The sequence below is a fragment of the Phocoena phocoena genome, chromosome 6 (genome assembly GCF_963924675.1).
Source record: "Phocoena phocoena chromosome 6, mPhoPho1.1, whole genome shotgun sequence".
NCBI lineage: Eukaryota > Metazoa > Chordata > Mammalia > Artiodactyla > Phocoenidae > Phocoena > Phocoena phocoena.
This window is the reverse complement of record NC_089224.1, coordinates 85,126,877-85,145,929: the sequence shown is the minus strand read 5'-3', so window position 1 is coordinate 85,145,929 and position 19,053 is coordinate 85,126,877. Positions and strand designations below refer to the sequence as shown.

Below are 19,053 nucleotides of genomic sequence, written 5' to 3'. Positions count from 1 at the left end.
TGTTGTTGGATTTAGAAGTAATGAAAGAAACTGGTAGATGAATCCACTGGAAAGATGTCATGCTCTCTTATAAGAGTGTCTGCTTCCCCTGGTCTATTCTCTGCAGGTCAGTGAGATGTCAGCAAGGCAGAGCCAGCAGCTGCCCAGCTTGTACTGCCCTTATTGTCCAGGTTTCTGTTCCCTAAACAAAAGCCAGCTGTCAGCCTTAGTGTTTCCTGTCTATTAATGAATCATTTTTCACTTTTCTTCTCTTCGTCTTAAATTTAGGAATGATCCAGAGAAACTAGATGCCTTCATCATGGACAAAGCCCTTCTGGATTATGAAGTGTCAGTAGACGCTGACTGCAAACTTCTAACTGTGGGGAAGCCATTTGCCATGGAAGGTATTAATCAGTCATTCTTGATTCACTTTTACTCGGAATGTGCTCAGTTTGCCAACCTAGAAAGTCACAAATGCCAATGTCAGAGGCAAAGAGCTATTCATCTTCCCTTGTTTTCATTTTCAGCTCTTAAGCACTCAGCTATTAAGTTGCTGAAGTTAGGTATTTATTTTCTACCTACTCCACCAACATATTGTCATCCAATTGTTAGAAAAACAACAACCAAAACGCCATTGTTATCCAAACAATGTTGCTTTAGATATCTGGGAGTGGTGACAGTATAATAAATAGGGACTCCAGTTTTAATTTAATCTGTATTTTCTAATGTCCAAATCCTGTAATGAATCTGATGCTAAAACTAGAATGATTGCATTATAACTGGAAGGACCCCAGTGTTGATTTAATCCAGTCTACTCAGTTTTATCCACAAGAAAACCCAGAGACATTTTACCACTTTCTCATAATCACACAATTAGATGATAATACTGGAATTAGAATCCAAATCTCATGGTCCTTAAATAAATGTTTCCACTAGTTGAAAAATAAGTAGAAAAAAATCAACTTTTGTGGTTTAGTAACCTCTAAGAGTCCTAAACAAAACCTTGTTTGGGACCTTGAGTTTGTCTTTCTTCCCACTGGCAGCAAATTTTTGCTTTCAATTTGGTCAACCAATCAATCAGACTTCAGGACCAAAGAAAGATTGCTTTGTCAGTAGCTCCTTGCATCCTGGACAACAGTTGATATATGGAGCTGGTAGTTTGAACCAGCAAATTTCACATCTCCCAGTTCCCAGCTTCCCTCCTCTGACAGTACATGCTGGTTCCCAAAAGAAGCCATACTCACTTGTCAGAAAGCACTTTGACTTGAAACAATCCCACGGGGGTGCCCAAGTTCTACTTCCAGAAAACTATACTTTCCTGTATGTAAATTAGTATATCGAGACTATTCAGATTCCAATTCCCCAACCACAGTTGGTCCTTGTCTCCCCTAAACACATCAGCAAATTTTTTACTTCAGTCTTCGTTTTTGTGATGAATGAGAATGTAACAGCTGATGCTGTTTCTTCAAGCCTTCTCCTAAGAGAAATCAATCCCCTCTCCAGGCAAAGCTACCTCCACCTGAACCAGGAATTGAACTCAGGAAGAGAGAGATTTAGTGGTAGGGATATTCTATTAAGATGACAGTCTGACACAAGAGAGAGGAGATATGGGGATATATGTATATGTATAGCTGATTCACTATGTTATAAAGCAGAAACTAATACACCATTGTAAAGCAATTATACTCCAATAAAGATGTTTAAAAAAACATTACCATACGACCCAGCAATCCCACTACTGGGCATATACCCTGAGAAAACCATAATTCAAAAAGAGTCATGTGGGCTTCCCTGGTGGCGCAGTGGTTGAGAGTCCGCCTGCTGATGCAGGGGACACGGGTTCATGCCCCAGTCTGGGAAGATCCCACATGCCGCCGAGTGGCTGGGCTCATGAGCCATGGCCGCTGAGCCTGCGCATCTGGAGCCTGTGCTCCACAATGGGAGAGGCCACAACAGTGAGAGGCCCATGTTACTGCAAAAAAAAAAACCCCAAAAAAACAAACAAAAAATAAGAGTCATGTACCAAAATGTTCATTGCAGCTCTATTTACAATAGCCAGGACATGGAAGCAACCTAAGTGTCCATCAACAGATAAAGAAGATGTGGCACATATATACAATGGAATATTACTCAGCCATAAAAAGAAACGAAATTGAGTTATTTGTAGTGAGGTGGATGGATCTAGAGTCTGTCATACAGAGTGAAGTAAGTCAGAAAGAGAAAAACAAATACTGTATGCTAATACATATATATGGAATCTAAGAGAAAAAAAAAAAAAGGTCATGAAGAACCTAGGGGTAAGATGGGAATAAAGACACAGACCTACTAGAGAATGGACTTGAGGATATGGGGAGGGGTAGGGTAAGCTGTGACAAAGTGAGAGAGTGGCATGGACATATATACACTACCAAACATAAAACAGATAGCTAGTGGGGAGCAACCGCATAGCACAGGGAGATCAGCTCTGTGCTTTGTGACCATCTAGAGGGGTGGGATAGGGAGGGTGGGGGGGAGGGCAAGAGGGAAGAGATATGGGAATATATGTATATGTATAACTGATTCACTTTGTTATAAAGCAGAAACTAACACACCATTGTAAAGCAATTATACTCCAATAAAGATGTTAAAAAAAAAAAAAGGATGACAGTCTGATGTAGCAGGGCACAAAAAGAAAAGCCAAAGAAAAACTAGAAAACCAAAGAACATTCATTATATAACCTCATTTTGATGTAACAATGGGAAAATTCCCATTTTTTGTGGCATCTAGGGATATGGAAGAGATGTTACTTTTTTTTTTCTGTCCTAGATGCACTGGGTAATTGAGGTCCCTTTTGCCATTAGCAGCTGTTAACAACGAATTATTTGTAGTGGGCAAAAGAATGAAGGACTCTAGTTTCCACCTTTGTCTTAGGGGCCAACTCTATCTTGTCAAAAGGCAGTGGTGAGATGGCTTGTTTGCCTCTGCTAGACCCCAGTGCCAGATGCCACACAATTAACTCCCCACTGGTTTCCTGTTTACATTTCCATCTGTGCTCCTGAGACTTTGTGTCTTTCAGTTCCCATCATCTCCAGATACCACATTGTTTTCAAAGGGGATAAATACAAAATGGCGCAAGGAAGTGCTCTCTCTGCAAGAGAGCAGAGAGACTACAGATTTGAATACAGAGAACAGGTCTCATCATTGTTGGCTTGTTCTAAAAAAAACATTGCAGGTTTATTCTGGGTGAGGTGCAAATCAGAAATTTTAATTCAATACTGCCTCTGTGAACAAGTTTACAACCTAAAAGCAGAACTTTGTAAAACACAAAGCGAGGTCACGTAAGTGAAAAACAACATGATAGAGATACTAGTAAAAGTCTTGATTGCTGCTTTTAACAAAAAAGTCAATCTCATAGATTTTTATGGAATATTTCTCTCTTCATGAAATTTTTTAAAAATATTATATGCTTTCCTTTAGCAACATTTAGAATTTGTGAACTTATGAAAATGTGGACTTTATTATTAATTAATTAGACTTCATAGGCATAAATATATCATAAAAGCAATTTATGAACAATTTTTACCCATTTAGCTTTCAGGACTGTTTCATATGTCGATCTGTAATCCTATCATAGGACCTAGTATAATGCAAAGCATATAACAGTTATGTAATAAATGATGTATTACGTATTATATAACTCATTAGGTTGTATTTGAAATAAGTACCTAATTCACTTATTGTAGATAATCAAAAGCACCCTGAAGGTCTGCATACACTTTCCAAAGTGCTTAAATGACTTTGGGAACTTAGGAAAGAAAACGGAGTCCATTGATTCCTTCATGCTGAATATACATTCGCTCTCTGTAGTAATGACATTATATCAACTCGGTGTGACTACTGAATACCCCTCCCAACTTCACCATCCTGCATTTATTTAAGGCTTAAAGGTCAAGTGGGACAAATGAAAGATAATAGTCCACACTGAGTTTGAAACCTTTTTGTAAGTCTTCAGTGCAGCAAACCAAAATTAAGAATTCAAGAGCATGTGGAAAGTCTCTGGTCATATTAAAAACCATACACCAGGGACAAGAAGACATATTGTGTGCTCTGGAAAAAAAGAAAGTGTTGTGATAAATGAATACATGTCCCAAATTTATGCATTGGAGTTAGCTGACAGTAAAGGTCAAATGAGAAGAAAGAGTAATGGAACTGCACAGTACTGATTTGTGACCTTTCTGCTGAAGACTTTGCGTGTTTTTGAGTTTGTTCTGTTACTTGCTTTCCACTAATTATTTAATACAGTGCTTGGAGCACTAGCTCTGGAGTCTGAGTACTTGGGTTAGAATAGAGTTTCTGCTACTAACTGTGCTACATTGGGCAAGTCACTTAATCTGTTCTTTAGCTTCTTCATCTGCATAATGGATTTGTGAATAGTACATCTATGACAGAGTTGTCATGAAGAGTAAGTAAAATAATGTATGTTAAGCATGTAGAAGCACACAGTAAGTGCCCGATAAATGATTATTATTATTCATTATATTGAATTAATAGATTGAGACCAATTCATTATAAATTATCCTAGGATAGATAGTGTTCATATATCTCAGCTTCTCACACATACTTCTCTCTCCACTTTGATGTGCTGGGGGTAAGGGAAACCCATTTTTAAAGTCTCCTTTAAGGTTAGGACTATTCCAATATGTTCTCAACCATTGCCCAGCAGTAGCTAAATATGGTATTCCAAGGCCAGACCGTAAAACGAAATTAATTTTTCTTCCTGAAGTCTTTTTAACCCTATCTAAGATTTTATTTTAAAAATATCTATTTTCCAACCACATTTCAGGACGATTTTTGAAATCTATGAATTTCTAACTATACATTTGCTAGCCAAAATATATTTCCACCACTCTTAGCTGAGTAAAGCTGATTTACCCATGGGGAAAAGATCAGAATTCTATTCTGAAAATTGTTCTCTTGGGCTATTAAGCTGTATCCAATTTCAAGGGTGCCTGAAGCCTTCATCTCTAGGCTTGAAGGATTCCATTTTGCTTCATCTATCAACCACAAAATAGTCAACCTCGTCTTTATTGCAAAGCCACGTTTCTAATGATAATGAAAGCAACTCAGGCTGCTAAGTTGAGTCAGCAATTTAAAAATAAGAATTCTTTGACCAATGAACACAATCAAATTTGAAAAGCAGCTGATAAAGAGGACAAAAATGGTTTTACTATTTTATGTTTCTGAATAAAATTGATTTTTATGTCTTTTAACACGTACCTCTTCTAATTGCCACATAACTTTGTTTTTCTGTTTCTCCCCTTGTTCCATATGCATAGTTTGTTTTAATTAGATAATAATAATAATAATTTATGCCAATAATTATTAAAATATCAATATTTAATATATGTATTAACATAGAAAATTTTAAAGAACAGGAATCTATTTTTAGTGGTCAATTACAAATTAACCTTGACATGATGGAATGGAGTGATTTAATATTTATTATCTCCTATGTAGCAATTTTTTATAAATGTCTCTGCAACTTCAACATAGCTTTTTCCCTATGGCAATTTTTATACTTTTGTTGTAGTGCCAAAATTCTAAGAATATTTAAATTTATCGTAAATATTAATTTCCAATTTTTAAACTTTCTTATCATGCATTTTGGTCTCATCTATCCAAAATACCACTATCAAGAATCACTCCAAGATGCCTTCTCTCATCATTTCATCTGGTAGCAATCTCTCTCCTCATAACAACAGTTTTCTTCATCCTCTTCATTGCATCTTTGTCATTATATTTTATGTTTATTGAATTTATGACTCACCTCTCTTTTTTTCTCAAGCAAAGTCCTATAACATCCTACCATGCTGTGTAGTTATTCATGTATGCCTCATCTCCTCCGTGCCACCATGAGCTTCATATGGATAGACTTGGTGTCTAATTTAACCTGGTAAATTCCATAGCACTTGGCAGAGTGTCTGGGACAGAATAGCATTCAACCCCTATTTGTGGAATTAATGAATAGATGAATGCAATAAATGCTTATCAAATGAAAACAATTCTGCCATGATTACAGTAACCTGTGCTGGAATTACCGGCTTTAAGGGGATTTTTAGGAGACACAATATAGTCAGGGAGGGTCCTTGCTAGTTAATTTCGTCATTTATGTACAATCATATACCAATTGGGGCTGTACTTATACTATATTTACACAACTTATTGAAAAGTTTATGACAAAATCTGCCCGTGAATAATATATATTTGTGTCTGCTGAATTCAAACCACCAGTTTAGATGATTGTAGTTTTTTACTGCATTGCCTGGTTTAGGGAGATTATATCAATATGATTGTAGTGATAGGGCCTGTTTGAAGGGGAGGAATAGGTCAAGTATTCCTGTGCCTTGGTCACATGCTATAATGGATACAGTGGAGGGAGCATTGGTTTTAGACTCAAACAGACCTAATTTCAAATGCTAGCTTTGCCATCTATGAGCTGTGTGAACTTCGGCTGTATATTTATTCAATCTTTAAGTTTCTATTCTGCATGGGTTCACATAGGGGTTAGACACATGTGGAATGGTATCTGGCACTCAGTAGGGCTCAGTATGTTCTAGCTCTCATTATTAGAATCCCAGAGTGATTTAACTAACCTGTATGCCACACTCCAGTATGCAATCTTAGACTAGTGCATGATCTACAAAGTGGGGTAAGACATGTAAAAAGTTTATTATAGAGCAGTACTTGGTGTATAGTAAGCCCTCTATAAGTATTAGAAATTGTTGTTGTTGAAAATTATTGCCTCCAGGGGAAAAAATATAAAATATTCAGCAAACCTGGCCTAATGATCCTGACCATCAACCCATACCCACCAGATAGTTCCAAGATCTTCTACTATTTGTTTGTATATGTCCCAGTTCTTCTCCCTCAAGCTGGTACAAGCTGGGATGTCTCAGTTGTAATGAAATAATCATTATGCAGTGCATTGTCTCCCTAAGAGAGTGTACACTCCGTGACAGCAGGGACCATATTTACCTTGCTCACTGCTAAATCCCAACCACTTAACACAGTGCCTATTCACTCATAAATATTCGTTGAATGGATGAATGAGTGAATGAATAAATGTGTGAATTAGTCAGTGAATATTATCATACACATGACTAGTATTGTGCCTGACATGTAAATAGGTACTGAATGAAAATCTATGCAACTGAATTTGTCAATAGCATTCATTATAATAAAAGTTTCTAAAGAAAATCAGTTACTTCCTTATAGTTACCCATTACTTTAAAAAAATGTTATTTCATGGTAGAATCAGCAGAAGAACAGACTGCCTGTGTAAAGTCTTTTATTGTCAGTCTTGCCTTTCAAACCAAAACTACTAGGCACAAAATAGGCACTCAAAATAGCTCTTTGAATGGAAAATTCTAATAATGCTCTTGACGCTGTCATCATTTCCTTGACTCGCCATTGTTAAGGAACAAACAAAATTACCAGGGGGAGAAAAACATATAGCTCTTTAAAACGCAAAAATTTTTTCTGTATTACTTATTTCCTCTCTTTTATTAGTTATACACATATCTCAAGCCCTATATTTTTTAAAAAAGGATTTGTGTATCGGTAATTTAAAAAAAGAACAAAAACTAATGTCCTTGGAAATAAATTGTAAGATGGAATCATTATAGCAAGTATTTGTTTCCATGAAGTATCTTAGGATTCTTGACAGCCTTTTGGTCTTTATATGTGAAAAAAGGAGCTAGCTATAGTTTCAGTTTGTCTTCCTCAGTCATCTTGAGGGCAATACATCTTTTTTTAACTATGCTATCCAATAGCTACAGACAAAATGTAGGTAATTAGCTCTTTCACATGGCTCTTCAAAGAGATTAACAGTTTGGAAAGCAAGTAAAGCCCCATACTAAGTGAGGATAGAGTCCAAGCTAATTAATAAAACTCTGACAACAATTACATCTTCTTTATGCTCCTCCTTCATCCTTTCCCCTTCCTCTCTTGCCTTGAATAACCATTGTCACAGATATTTGGTTTATCAATTCCTTGATTTTTTTCTGAATATACTTTTATCAAATACATATGAATTCTTAAAAATACAGTGTTTTGTTTTGAATGTTTTTACATTTACACAATGGATTCAGGCTATAATCTTCTGGGATTGATCTTTTTCATTCAGTGTTGCTAAGAGTCATCCATATTATTCCATGTTATTCTAGTTCATATGTTTCACACTATACAATATTCCATTGTGTCAACATTCCATGATTTATTTACCCATTCTCTTGTCAACATTTGGGTTGTTTCCAATTTTTGCTATTATGAACAATGCCTCTGAGAACATTCTTGTACATATCTCCTGGTGTGGTTATGGAGGAGTTCTTTAGGAATGTATTTAAAGTTGCTTGTCTTAGAGCTTATAAATCTTCAACTATACAAAGTAATAGCAAACAGTTTTCCAAAGTGGGTACATCAATTTGCATTCCCACAAGCAACGAATAAGTGATCTAATTGATCTACATTTGTACCAACACTTGGTTTTATCAGACTCCCTTTTTTTGACAAGTTTTTGTTGATGTTTTAGTACTTATGCTATATTGTACATTCACATGGTCTCATTCTATTATTGAAAAATAAAATAAAAGTAAAAAAGGGTCATGCATGACCAATGATAAGAGTATTTCATAAACCAGGGATTGTAATTCATCTAATTTTGTGTATTTAAGGTCCAGGGGGGGGGTTCTGGGAGAAGTAGATAGGGAATCCTAGCCCTGGTAAAGACCTCAAAGATGGCTTCGAAAGAATATCTTGAAGGGAAGGGCAGAAAGCCTTGGAATACAATGTACCCCAGTACACAGTACACAGCTTATTCCTCTCCTTTCCAGACTCATCTCTTTTACTCAGAGAGGTAGCAGGTCCAAGGTAATCATACCTTGGACATCTTTTTAACATCTTTTTTGGAGTATAATTGCTTTACAATGGTGTATTAGTTTCTGCTGTATCACAAAATGACTCAGCTATACGTATATATATATCCCCATATCCCCTCCCTCTTACGTCTCCCAACCACGCTCCCTATCTCACCCCTCTAGGTGGTCCCTAAGCACTGAGCTGATCTCCCTGTGCTATGCGGCTGCTTCCCACTAGCTATCCATTTTACGTTTGGTAGTGTGTATGTGTCCATGCCACCCTCTCACTTCGTCCCAGCTTACCCTTCCCCCTTCCCATATACCTTGGACATTTTTGAGTCCTTTGAAGGAAAGATGGTGAAAGCTCACTATGCCCTTGTTACCAGGCCTGACAGCAATATCACGCAAGCGTGGTGGCAACATCTCAGGAACCTCTCAGGTGAAACACTCAACTGAGATTATATTTTCTCCTAGGATACGGCATTGGTCTCCCTCCCAACTCTCCTTTGACCTCCAATATATCCGAGCTAATCAGTCAATACAAGTCACATGGGTTTATGGATGTGCTACATGACAAGTGGTACAAGGTGGTTCCCTGTGGCAAGAGAAGTTTCGCTGTCACTGAGGTAAGGGAAAATCTGCTGATAATGTTGATGCTTTGTACAGATTTACCTTGAAAAATATGAGGAAATGCTGTCATATGTGGCCAATAATCCAGGCTATTACATCTCCTAAGACTCACCATGGTATTTAGATTACTCCTAATTTCACTTGAAGGATGGCTATTCAATAGGAATTTTCCATAAGACAGATTTGTCTTGGATTTAACTGTGATGCTATTTTGATGAGTAAATGTCTGAATTTCTATTTTTGCCTATATGTTATATCCACAAGTGCAGAAGAAATGCTGTTCTGCATTACAGTAATAGTATCTGAGATTGACATTAACAGTGTTTGGTTTAACTGTTGCTGGTCACAATGTGGACTTCAAAATATTCTCAGGATCTAACTTCCCAGTGGTCCAGTGATGAATCCCGCTTACAGCAATAGATATTAACTTATAACTGGTAATTCTTAGATAATCCTAGATTTTTTAAACTGAAAACAACCAATTCCCTTCTTTTAGTGATGGAAAACTAATATCTAGAGATGCTAAGTGATTTGCCCAAGGCACACAAACAGTCAGAATCTACATCTTTTTATTGCAATGCTCTGCCTTTATGATGTAATTAGAAGGAAACCTGCAAAGTGAGCCAGAAATTGGATGATTAAGATAGGAGACTAAAAGGTGTAACAAGAGCCACAGGCTCCAGTATTTAAAAGAGAAGCCAAATAAAGCAGTATGAGGTCTGCCTGACATTTGAAAAAAAAAATCTAAAGCCAACAATAATGACTCCAAATAGCCTCTCTTCGCCAACAACTTTCACATTTGTATTTCAACACCAACTCTTCTTCTGGGCTCCAGAACCATATATCTACCTTCCTATTTGACATTTCCACTTGAATATCTTACAGGCATCTGACATTTAACTTGTCAGAACTGAACCCTGCTCTTCTCTCCTAAATCTGCTTTTCTCTCTGTGCATCACATCTTGGATAATGGCACCTCTGTCCGTCGAGTATCTCATTCCAGAAACTGGCAGGGATCCTTAATGCCTCCCACATCTCACCTTCTGCATCCATCAACAAGCCATATCTTTTCCTCTATAAAATATGTCTCAAATATGCCCATTGTCATCTCCACTGTCATCACTCTAGTCCAAGCCATCATCCCTCACCTGGACCACTGCAAAAGTCTCCTAACTGGTCTCTCTGTTTTCATGCCTGCCGTTCTCCAATTTGTTTTCCACGTGGCAGATCACTCTCTTACTTAGAAGCCTGCGATGGCTTCCCATGTTAATTAGGGAACAATCTGAAATGCTGAACATGGCCTGCAATGCCCTGAGGGACTTGACCCTGCCTACTTCTTCAGCCTCATCTCATGCAACTTTCCTCCTGGCTCATTACACCCCACCACAATGGTCATTCCAGATGGAGATACACCAGTGGCTTTCCTGCCTTGAGGTCTTGGCACATGCTGTTGCATCCTCCTTCCCAGATACTCTTCCTCTCCCCACCCCCCGACATTTACCTAGCTAATGCCTTCTCATTATAAACTCCCAGCTGAAATCTCCCTTCTTCAGAGCCTGCCCATAGTCCCTGATACAACCTGAATCATATCTCCCTTTATAATCTCATATTATATCTTATTTAGAAGATGGTCATTGAGCAAAGATTTAAAGAAAGCAAAGAGGAAAATAACAAATTAGGGAACTAGCATGCTCTGTTTCTTATCACATGACAAAAACTGTATTAGGGACATTAACTCATTGGTTCTCACTACAACCCTGTAAGGCAAGCATTTTTATATTTTTTTGGAGATATTTTCATGGCTTTTCCTAAAAGAAATAAAATTGGGCTTACACTGGTCAGCTGAATTAATTCAGCCAAGAAAATAAACTAAGCAATTGCTTAAACTGTGCAAAGAAAGCAACAATCATTTCGTGTGTCCTACCATTTGTTGTGACCATGGTTAACTCCAACCAAAATCTCCAAGTGATTCAAAGTTGACAGCAAGACATTAGACAAGACGAAGGGAGCCTCCTCGTCATGCCCCCAAAGCCAGCAATACAGAATGACTGGCACCTCCCTGATCACAAACATACCTCTAGGCTGTTGCATTTCAGAGGACCATCAGACCAAGACATCAGCTGGATGGACTGACTTCCAGGGCAAGCCTCTGAGGGTGCAGGGCTCTTCAGCTTCAGAACCTAACTCCACCTGGGCACATACAGGGGAACATACTTTTGGAGACTAACAAGCACTAACATAAATCTATTGATTCTAGTGTGAAAATATCTAACACAAAGCATGATAAATTTGAAGACATACATTTCTGGACTTGCATCCTGGCTCTACCAATTAACAACTGAGTGACTTAACTGCTCTTAAGTCTGAATTTCTTCAGCCATGAATGGATATGATAAAACCTGCCTTGTCATTTTGTTCTGAGAATAAGAGGTCATTTATGGAGAGACCAAGTAAAAAACCTGGCATAGTAAATAATAGAAATATTAATACTTCCTCTCCTTCCATCAGGAGAACTTCCTGGGGTTCACAGATATCTTCAGGTATCTTTCTGCAGCTTTATTTACAAGGAAACCTTCCCAGAAATTCTCCAGATTTCCTCATATTCATTGGTCAAAATTATGTCACCTGTCCATGTCTAAAGCCAATCAGTGGTGAGGGGAATGAGATCACCATGACAGATTAGCCAGTCATGACTCATCCTCCAGAATTTATTAGCTGCTCCAGGGGCAGCTTCCCTTGAAATACATGGCCCCGTAGAGAATGGAGTTCTCTAAATGAAATGAAATGAAAGCAGGGTTCCCTTAGGAAGGAGACAGGAGAATGAATGCTAAATAGGCAACCAACCACCTCTTCTACACTCTCTCCCATCCCACCCACTTCTAGTCATCGTTACAATGAGGTATTTGGATTTAATCACATGCAAGAGCCCTCCCACCTTTGATACAGTGATTACAGTCTTTCCTTTACATCATCCTGAGATTAGAATATTTAATATATTTACAGTATAGCATAATGGTTGAAAGCATGGGCTTTGGAAACAGTTCTAGGTTTGAACGCCACCACCCATGTGATACAAGACATGTTACTTGTCCATTCTGAGCCTCAGCTTCTGCAAATTGGGGTGATAATGTCTACTTTATAGGATTGTGGTGAAAATTAAGGCAGATAATTAATGCTTATAAAATACTGAGCCTATACTCAAATATGATAACCACAAAGTAACTTACATCCTTAAGGATGATGAGGTTTCAACTGTTCCAGGGCTGTATGGATTTATCAGTAATTTCAAACGAAACCAAATTAAGTGTGGACAAAAAAGAAGGCAGATTTTGAAAAACAAACAAATAATCAGCAAAAGCCATAAACTGTTCAGATGATATGTGCAAAACACACCACATATTTTTTCAACCATGGTTTTTAACGGGACAAATTCAGGGGAGAGGCATTTGGGAAATTCTGGATGTAGTGAGCTGGAAGCAACTGGATAAGAGGCTGATATCAGGATCAAGTTATGGTTGTTAAGACAGCCCTGGCCCCATTTTCCAGGTCAGCTGAATTTGGAAGGGGGCGAGAGGTAGGAATGAGGAGAATGGAAGAGAGGTGTACCCTTAATTGGAACTTCAGAGACAAAAATAAAAATTATGATAACATCCATGTGTGTGTAGAGATGGGGGTGCCACCCCCAGCTTCAGGGAATGTTAAGAACATGTATGGAGCACTTCTCAGCGATGGTGGCCTGCACTACTGCATATTCTGGTCTGTGCAGTAACAATCTGCTTTGCAATGTTGCTCACCTGTGTGCATTTAAACGGAGTGCATATCCTTGTGCACTGACCGGCATGTTTGTCTTGAACAACCTAAGACAGAATTTCAGGATGTCACCCTCACAGAACCTAAAGATACAATGTAATTAAATGAAACCCGTCTTCAGCTCACTGGCTGAGCTTAGTCTCCTCTGAAGGCCCTGTGCCTGCTGGATTTTCTATCACTCAGTCCATGAGTCTCTACCTGCTGTTTGGGTGGGCGGTTTAGCTTTCTCCCAGAAAAGGTCAGAAGAAGGAAGCATGCTTGTCAGTACTTTGCTTGCCATCCCTTTTGCCTCAAATGTCATACGTTGCTGGGCTATTAGTGTGAAGAAAGTAGGACTGGATTTGAAATCAGAGAAGCCATATTTGAAGCCTGCCTCTACCATCCACTTGACTTGGGAAAAATCACTAACCCACCTCAGTCTCAGCTTCTTCATCTCTTCAGTAACTTCTTGTGAAGAGTTAATAAAATGGTAGTTTAATGAACACATCCCTCCTCCTTCGTTCTCCCCAGGGGGAGGGGTGCAGAGCACAGCACAGCAGAAGCAGGTATGTTCTGGAGGGTACCTCTCCCAACAGGTGCTCTTGAGAAAGACATTCCTCTGACCTCCCATTTTCCAGGTACAGTCCTAGTCCATGTATGTTGTCACAAAGCAATTAAACAATTTCACTCTGAAAAAAATATCCTCATTTGCCTAATGAATAATACATGGTCACCTAGTAACATGACATGAAAGATGCTTTTTTCCACCTGTTTCTCACAGTTGGACATTAATACTTGGTCCCCTGTCAGAACCTTGATCTATTCACCTCCCATCTCTTGGCAACACCAGAGCTGTCTAGCTGCAATCTCTCTGGAGGATAAACTCATTTTTTAAAATTTTAGGGCTTTATCTGCTCCCAGAGTCACCTAGGATATTTGCAGGTCCAATTCTGCAGGCCAGACTCCAGCAATTTTCAGAGAGGAATTTTAAACTGACCTTAGATGTTTCTTCACGATCCTCCTAGCATAGCGGTGCCTCTTCCCACAGTGGACTCATGGATCGATTCCACAGGGGAACATATATGGCAGGCTTTAAATTGCCTTCATTTCCCTCTGACTCAGCAAAAAAATGTAATTTTTTTTTTGAGTCACTGACTGAATTTAAGAGTTCCAGGGCAACAGTTTTGTGAAATCTGTTATTTACAAACCAGGAAAAGGAAGGCAGCAGATCACAGCTTAGGAAACTCCCAAAATTCTTCAAGGAATTATTAAGATATATGATGATACCTCTTTTTGAAAGTCTCCTTTAAATACTGGGTTGAATAATGTGCCTTTTAACCAACTGGGAATAGTCAAGAAGGAAGAGGAAACAGTTTGGGCAGGGAATGGATAGAATACTCAAACAGTCTAAGGAGAGTTTTCAAGAAACTCTTGGCAGAGGTATGGTTTAAGGAAACCAACAGAAATAGTGCAATCTCTCAGGGCAGGTAAAGTGAAGGAGCCATTACCACACCTTAGCTCAAAGGGAAAAATGGAGAGAGCCACTCCTAGAACCCAGGGAGGCACAGGAGAGGGCATTCTAATAGGAGCTGCAGCCTTTGGTTAGGGACATAGCCATGCCACAGTGACCTGGCTGAGAGAGAGCCAGGAAGTAAATACCTGACCTTAGTCTCCTCTGGCCCTCCATCTTCCACCACTGCCTTAAGCAAAGGAAGCCTGTCAATGGGGTCCATACAGGACCTCCCCAGTGCACAAAGGAGGATGGGAAGAGGTGAAAAGTGGATCTGGAAGGGCAAAAGAATGTCCAGAACAGCCCCTCATGGCAGATGGAGGTGGGGATGGGGCCAGCTGAAGGAAAGCACTGGCAGCCTGACCATCTATGAATGTGCAGCTTCTACAACTGCAGAGGTCCAACCGGCAGGGAGGGAGATCATGCCTTGCACTGATCAGGAAGAAGGGAGAAGGACAACCAGGCCACTGGAATGACCTTGGTCTTGGGAGTCACCCTTGCCCCATCATTACTGTGAGGAGGCAGTTTTATGTCCTCGGGAAAGTTACTGAATCTCTGTGAGCCTCAGTTGAGTCCATATCTTCCTGGGTTTTTACAAGGTTTTCTGCCTCTGAATCCATGGGTCTCCTTGTGTTGTCACTGCGTATTTAGGGAAACAAATACGTACTAAGCAAGAAGTGGAACACTGCACTGGAGAGAGCTCTATTTCAGGAATCCAGAGACCTCGATTACATAGGGTAGGGAAAAGGAAAAGGAAATGTTGAAATAGTCTAAAAATAAATCACTAATCTTTTCAGTGTTCTTTTATTACTAAGGAAAGTGCACATTAAGAAACTGCCCCATTCCACCCATGACCTCACCTTCAACTTGACCCTCACCCCATCCCTGAACTTACTCAGTCCTTGACCTCACCCCATTCCTGGCACCCAACCCCAACCTGACCTTTAATTCATTCTTAATCTTACCCATCCTTGGCATTCCCCATTCCTGAACTCCATCCAGTAAGGGATGAGGCCATGGAACAGGGGTGGAGTGAAGATGTCTGTGAAGCTCATTATTAGGCCATTTTTTTAAGCTGAAGTGTAAATGGTCTGTTTCTAGGACCACGGTAGAGATACAAATGCAAAAACAACCACGGTGTCAAAATATCCACATGTAAAAGGTACATCAAAACATCATGAACACAAATTACTTAACCTCTCTGAGTTTCCTCCTATGCAAAATGGAGAGAATATTTGATGATTCGCCTTGGTGTAAGGAACAGAGATAATGTACATAAAAGTGTCTGACATGTGGTAGGTGCTGAATGAATGGTAAGTTACCATATTTGTCCTGACTCTGCCATGAACCAACTGAGTGACCTTCAGCACATCACTTAAATTCTCTGAAGCCTGTTTCCTGCCCTTAAGATTGAGCCGAGCATCATGTCCAGCTTAAGAGAGTGCTGTGGTTCTCAAGCAGGTGCGTTTAGAGGGATCGCAACCTAACCAGCTGAAGATCTGGATCCTGGGGCACAGAGGAAGACAATGAACTGACTGGCCTCCAGTGTAGGCTCTCCATCCCTGACCACTGCCCCAGACCACCAAAACGTGCATCTAGTGTGAAACCTATTAATATCTATTCACTGAGAAAATGGCGCTTTCTCACAGCAGACCCATTCTTCCCTCTGTTAATTTTTTGTGGGAAGGAGTAATGGGTTAGTCAACTATACACTGAATTCTGAAGAGATCACACAGTCCCATCAAGAAGCTTCAATGCCTGTCAATTTTCTTTGCAGTTTGTTTTTAAAGACCCAAAGGGAATGGTATGCGAGTGGGGGAGGGGGGAGTCTTAATGCAGTCCTTTTTTGCTCTTGACAACTAGGTCACATCTCAACAGCCTCCTGCACCTCTCTCATCCCTACTCCTTCCTTTTTCAATTTAAAATGTCACTGTCTGCTCTTCAACCTGATGAAAGTTTGGCGAGGCAGGGAGAGTTAATGACTGTAGATTGCTTTAAATTGAAAACCTGTGTAAGTCAAGAACCACCTTGACAGCTGAGTGCTTCCCTTGGACAAGCCTAAGTAATTAAGTTTAGTATTTAAGCCAAGCATAAGGTCAGATGGAACCTATCCAGGTAGCGCTTTCTGGAAACCTGAAGAAACACAAAGCTGTACCTATGTCCTTTTATGATGTGGAGTGGAATTGTGCATGAAGAAAGGGAGCCCAGTCCCAGAAAGGCCTCACCTTCTCTTACTCTGCTACCAGGACAAATTCACTCATTCATTCATTCATTCATCTGTCAGCAAACATGTCTTGAATCCCTGTGTGCCAGCTCCAAGCCAGGTGCAGCTGATGCAGAGATGAATACAGAGCTCACAGGCAGGTAGAGACAGACTTGTGAAGAAACCCCCTGTCACCAGGGACCGGTTTCGTGGAAGACAGTTTTTCCAAGGACTGGGGTGAGGGGGATGGTTCTGGCGATAATGTGAGCAATGGGGAGCGATGGGGAGCAGCAGATGAAGCTTTGCTGGCTCACCTGCTGCTCACCACCTGCTGTGCATCCTGGTTCCTAAAAGGCCGCAGACCAGTACCAGTACCAGTCTGTGGCCTGGGGGTTGGGGACCCCTGCCCTAGACCACACCCGACAGGGGCAGCAGTAGAAGAAGATGCAAGGTGGAACAGTGACACAGGCAAGCCCATGGCTCACTCACAGAAGAGCAAGTAGGAATCAGAGAAGGCTTTCTGGAAGAGGGAAGCCCCTGTAGAGTGAAGAGCCCTCTGGTCAGAGCGTGAGCAAGACACCAAGGCACCAAATTAAAAGCAATGCAATTTGGCCCCACCCTCCAGAGACACCGCACCAAACCATGCTGGATGCACAGGACTCCACATGCTTTTAGTGGTGCCCTCCTCAGGGATTCTAAAATTACAGGTGGCCACCTTCCCTGGCCCACTTGTTATGCAGCCACAGCTAGACCCAGGAATAAATTATAGGTCTTTGACTTTTCCTGTGTTCTACCTTGGAGCCCACCATTATCTCCACGAGGGCAGGGACATCCTCTCTAGTATGGAAGGCAGTCTGGAATAATGGAAAGAATTTCAGTTCTGGAAGTGGACATCCTAGGGTTTGACTCCTGGCTCCATCACTGTGTCTGTGCAAGCCATGAAACTTCTAAAACTTCACATCCTCACCCCAAAACTGGGGATAATAATAGTCTGCTTGTAAGTAATAAAATGTATTTAATGAGATAGTTTATGGAGAACACCTAGCTTAGCAAATGTTCCCCCCTCCTTCCCTGAGTACAGAGCTATGCACATAGAAGAAAAAATATTTGATAAATAATAAACACATGCAAAATATTACTCCTGGACCCATCTCCAAAAAATCAGAAACACCTTATAATTCCAACATAAATGTTCTTTTATATTATATTACTTACATGTTCTAGAACTGAAGACTTTTGGGGGGAGGACTTGAGAAATACATGATTCTGGAATTTTCTGTTTTGCAATGTGCTGGATTAACCAGCATTTACAGTATCATGTTATTCCTTTTGTCCAACTCAGCTTCTAGGTTGAGTGGGAAAACATGAAGGTGGCTTATACAAACCATTAGCCTGAACTTAAAACAGATCTTTAAAGAAACAACAGTAACTACTTTCTTTAAATGTGGTCAATGGTATTTCAAAGTCCAGTTGCTGGGTGCACAAGCTGGAGACCTACAATTCTCTAGTCTTGTTTTCTCATCACCCCATATCATCACAAAGCTAGGACTGCTTCTCTGTTGCTCTCTGGTTACTATAAATGACAGAAGTTTTAATTCTGATACAGTGAAAACTAAGTCTAGCAAGTGTCCCGCTTTACCCATGCTAATGAGCAATTAAACAGATAACATGGAATAAGGGTCTCCTCTTTTATATACCAGAAATGCTCGAGCATCCGTTAAACCCATGATCGCATACTGTTAATAGTCCTTGTTTTTCCCCTGGTTGAATTCAATGAACTCGTGAATATTTATGAAATGTTATTTACTATGCAACTAAAAGGTGTGAACAGTGCTCAGACTGATTAGGACTATTGTGAGAGACAGTCTTCCTTCCACTTTTTTAGATTTCCATACACTGAAATCTGTGGGGGAATCACATGAAACGGGACTCCTCCTTAATTATTCCCAGTGCTAAACAATTAACTCTCCAGGCTCTGAAGATTCCAGCTTGAAAAAAAAAAAAAAAAAGGGAAGGAAATGTGTGAAGATCATCACCTAGTGGCTAT

At 39.8% G+C, this 19,053-nt stretch overlaps 1 protein-coding gene across 1 annotated transcript in view; it reads left to right on the top strand.

Annotated features, from left to right (window-relative positions):
- Positions 1-19,053, top strand: part of GRIN3A (glutamate ionotropic receptor NMDA type subunit 3A) — a 143,661-nt gene that overhangs the window by 98,885 nt on the left and 25,723 nt on the right. Inside the window, exons 5-6 of the mRNA XM_065878977.1 lie at positions 268-383; positions 9,349-9,500. Coding sequence (XP_065735049.1) covers positions 268-383; positions 9,349-9,500 — 268 coding nt within the window. The remainder of the gene's footprint in view (positions 1-267; positions 384-9,348; positions 9,501-19,053) is intronic.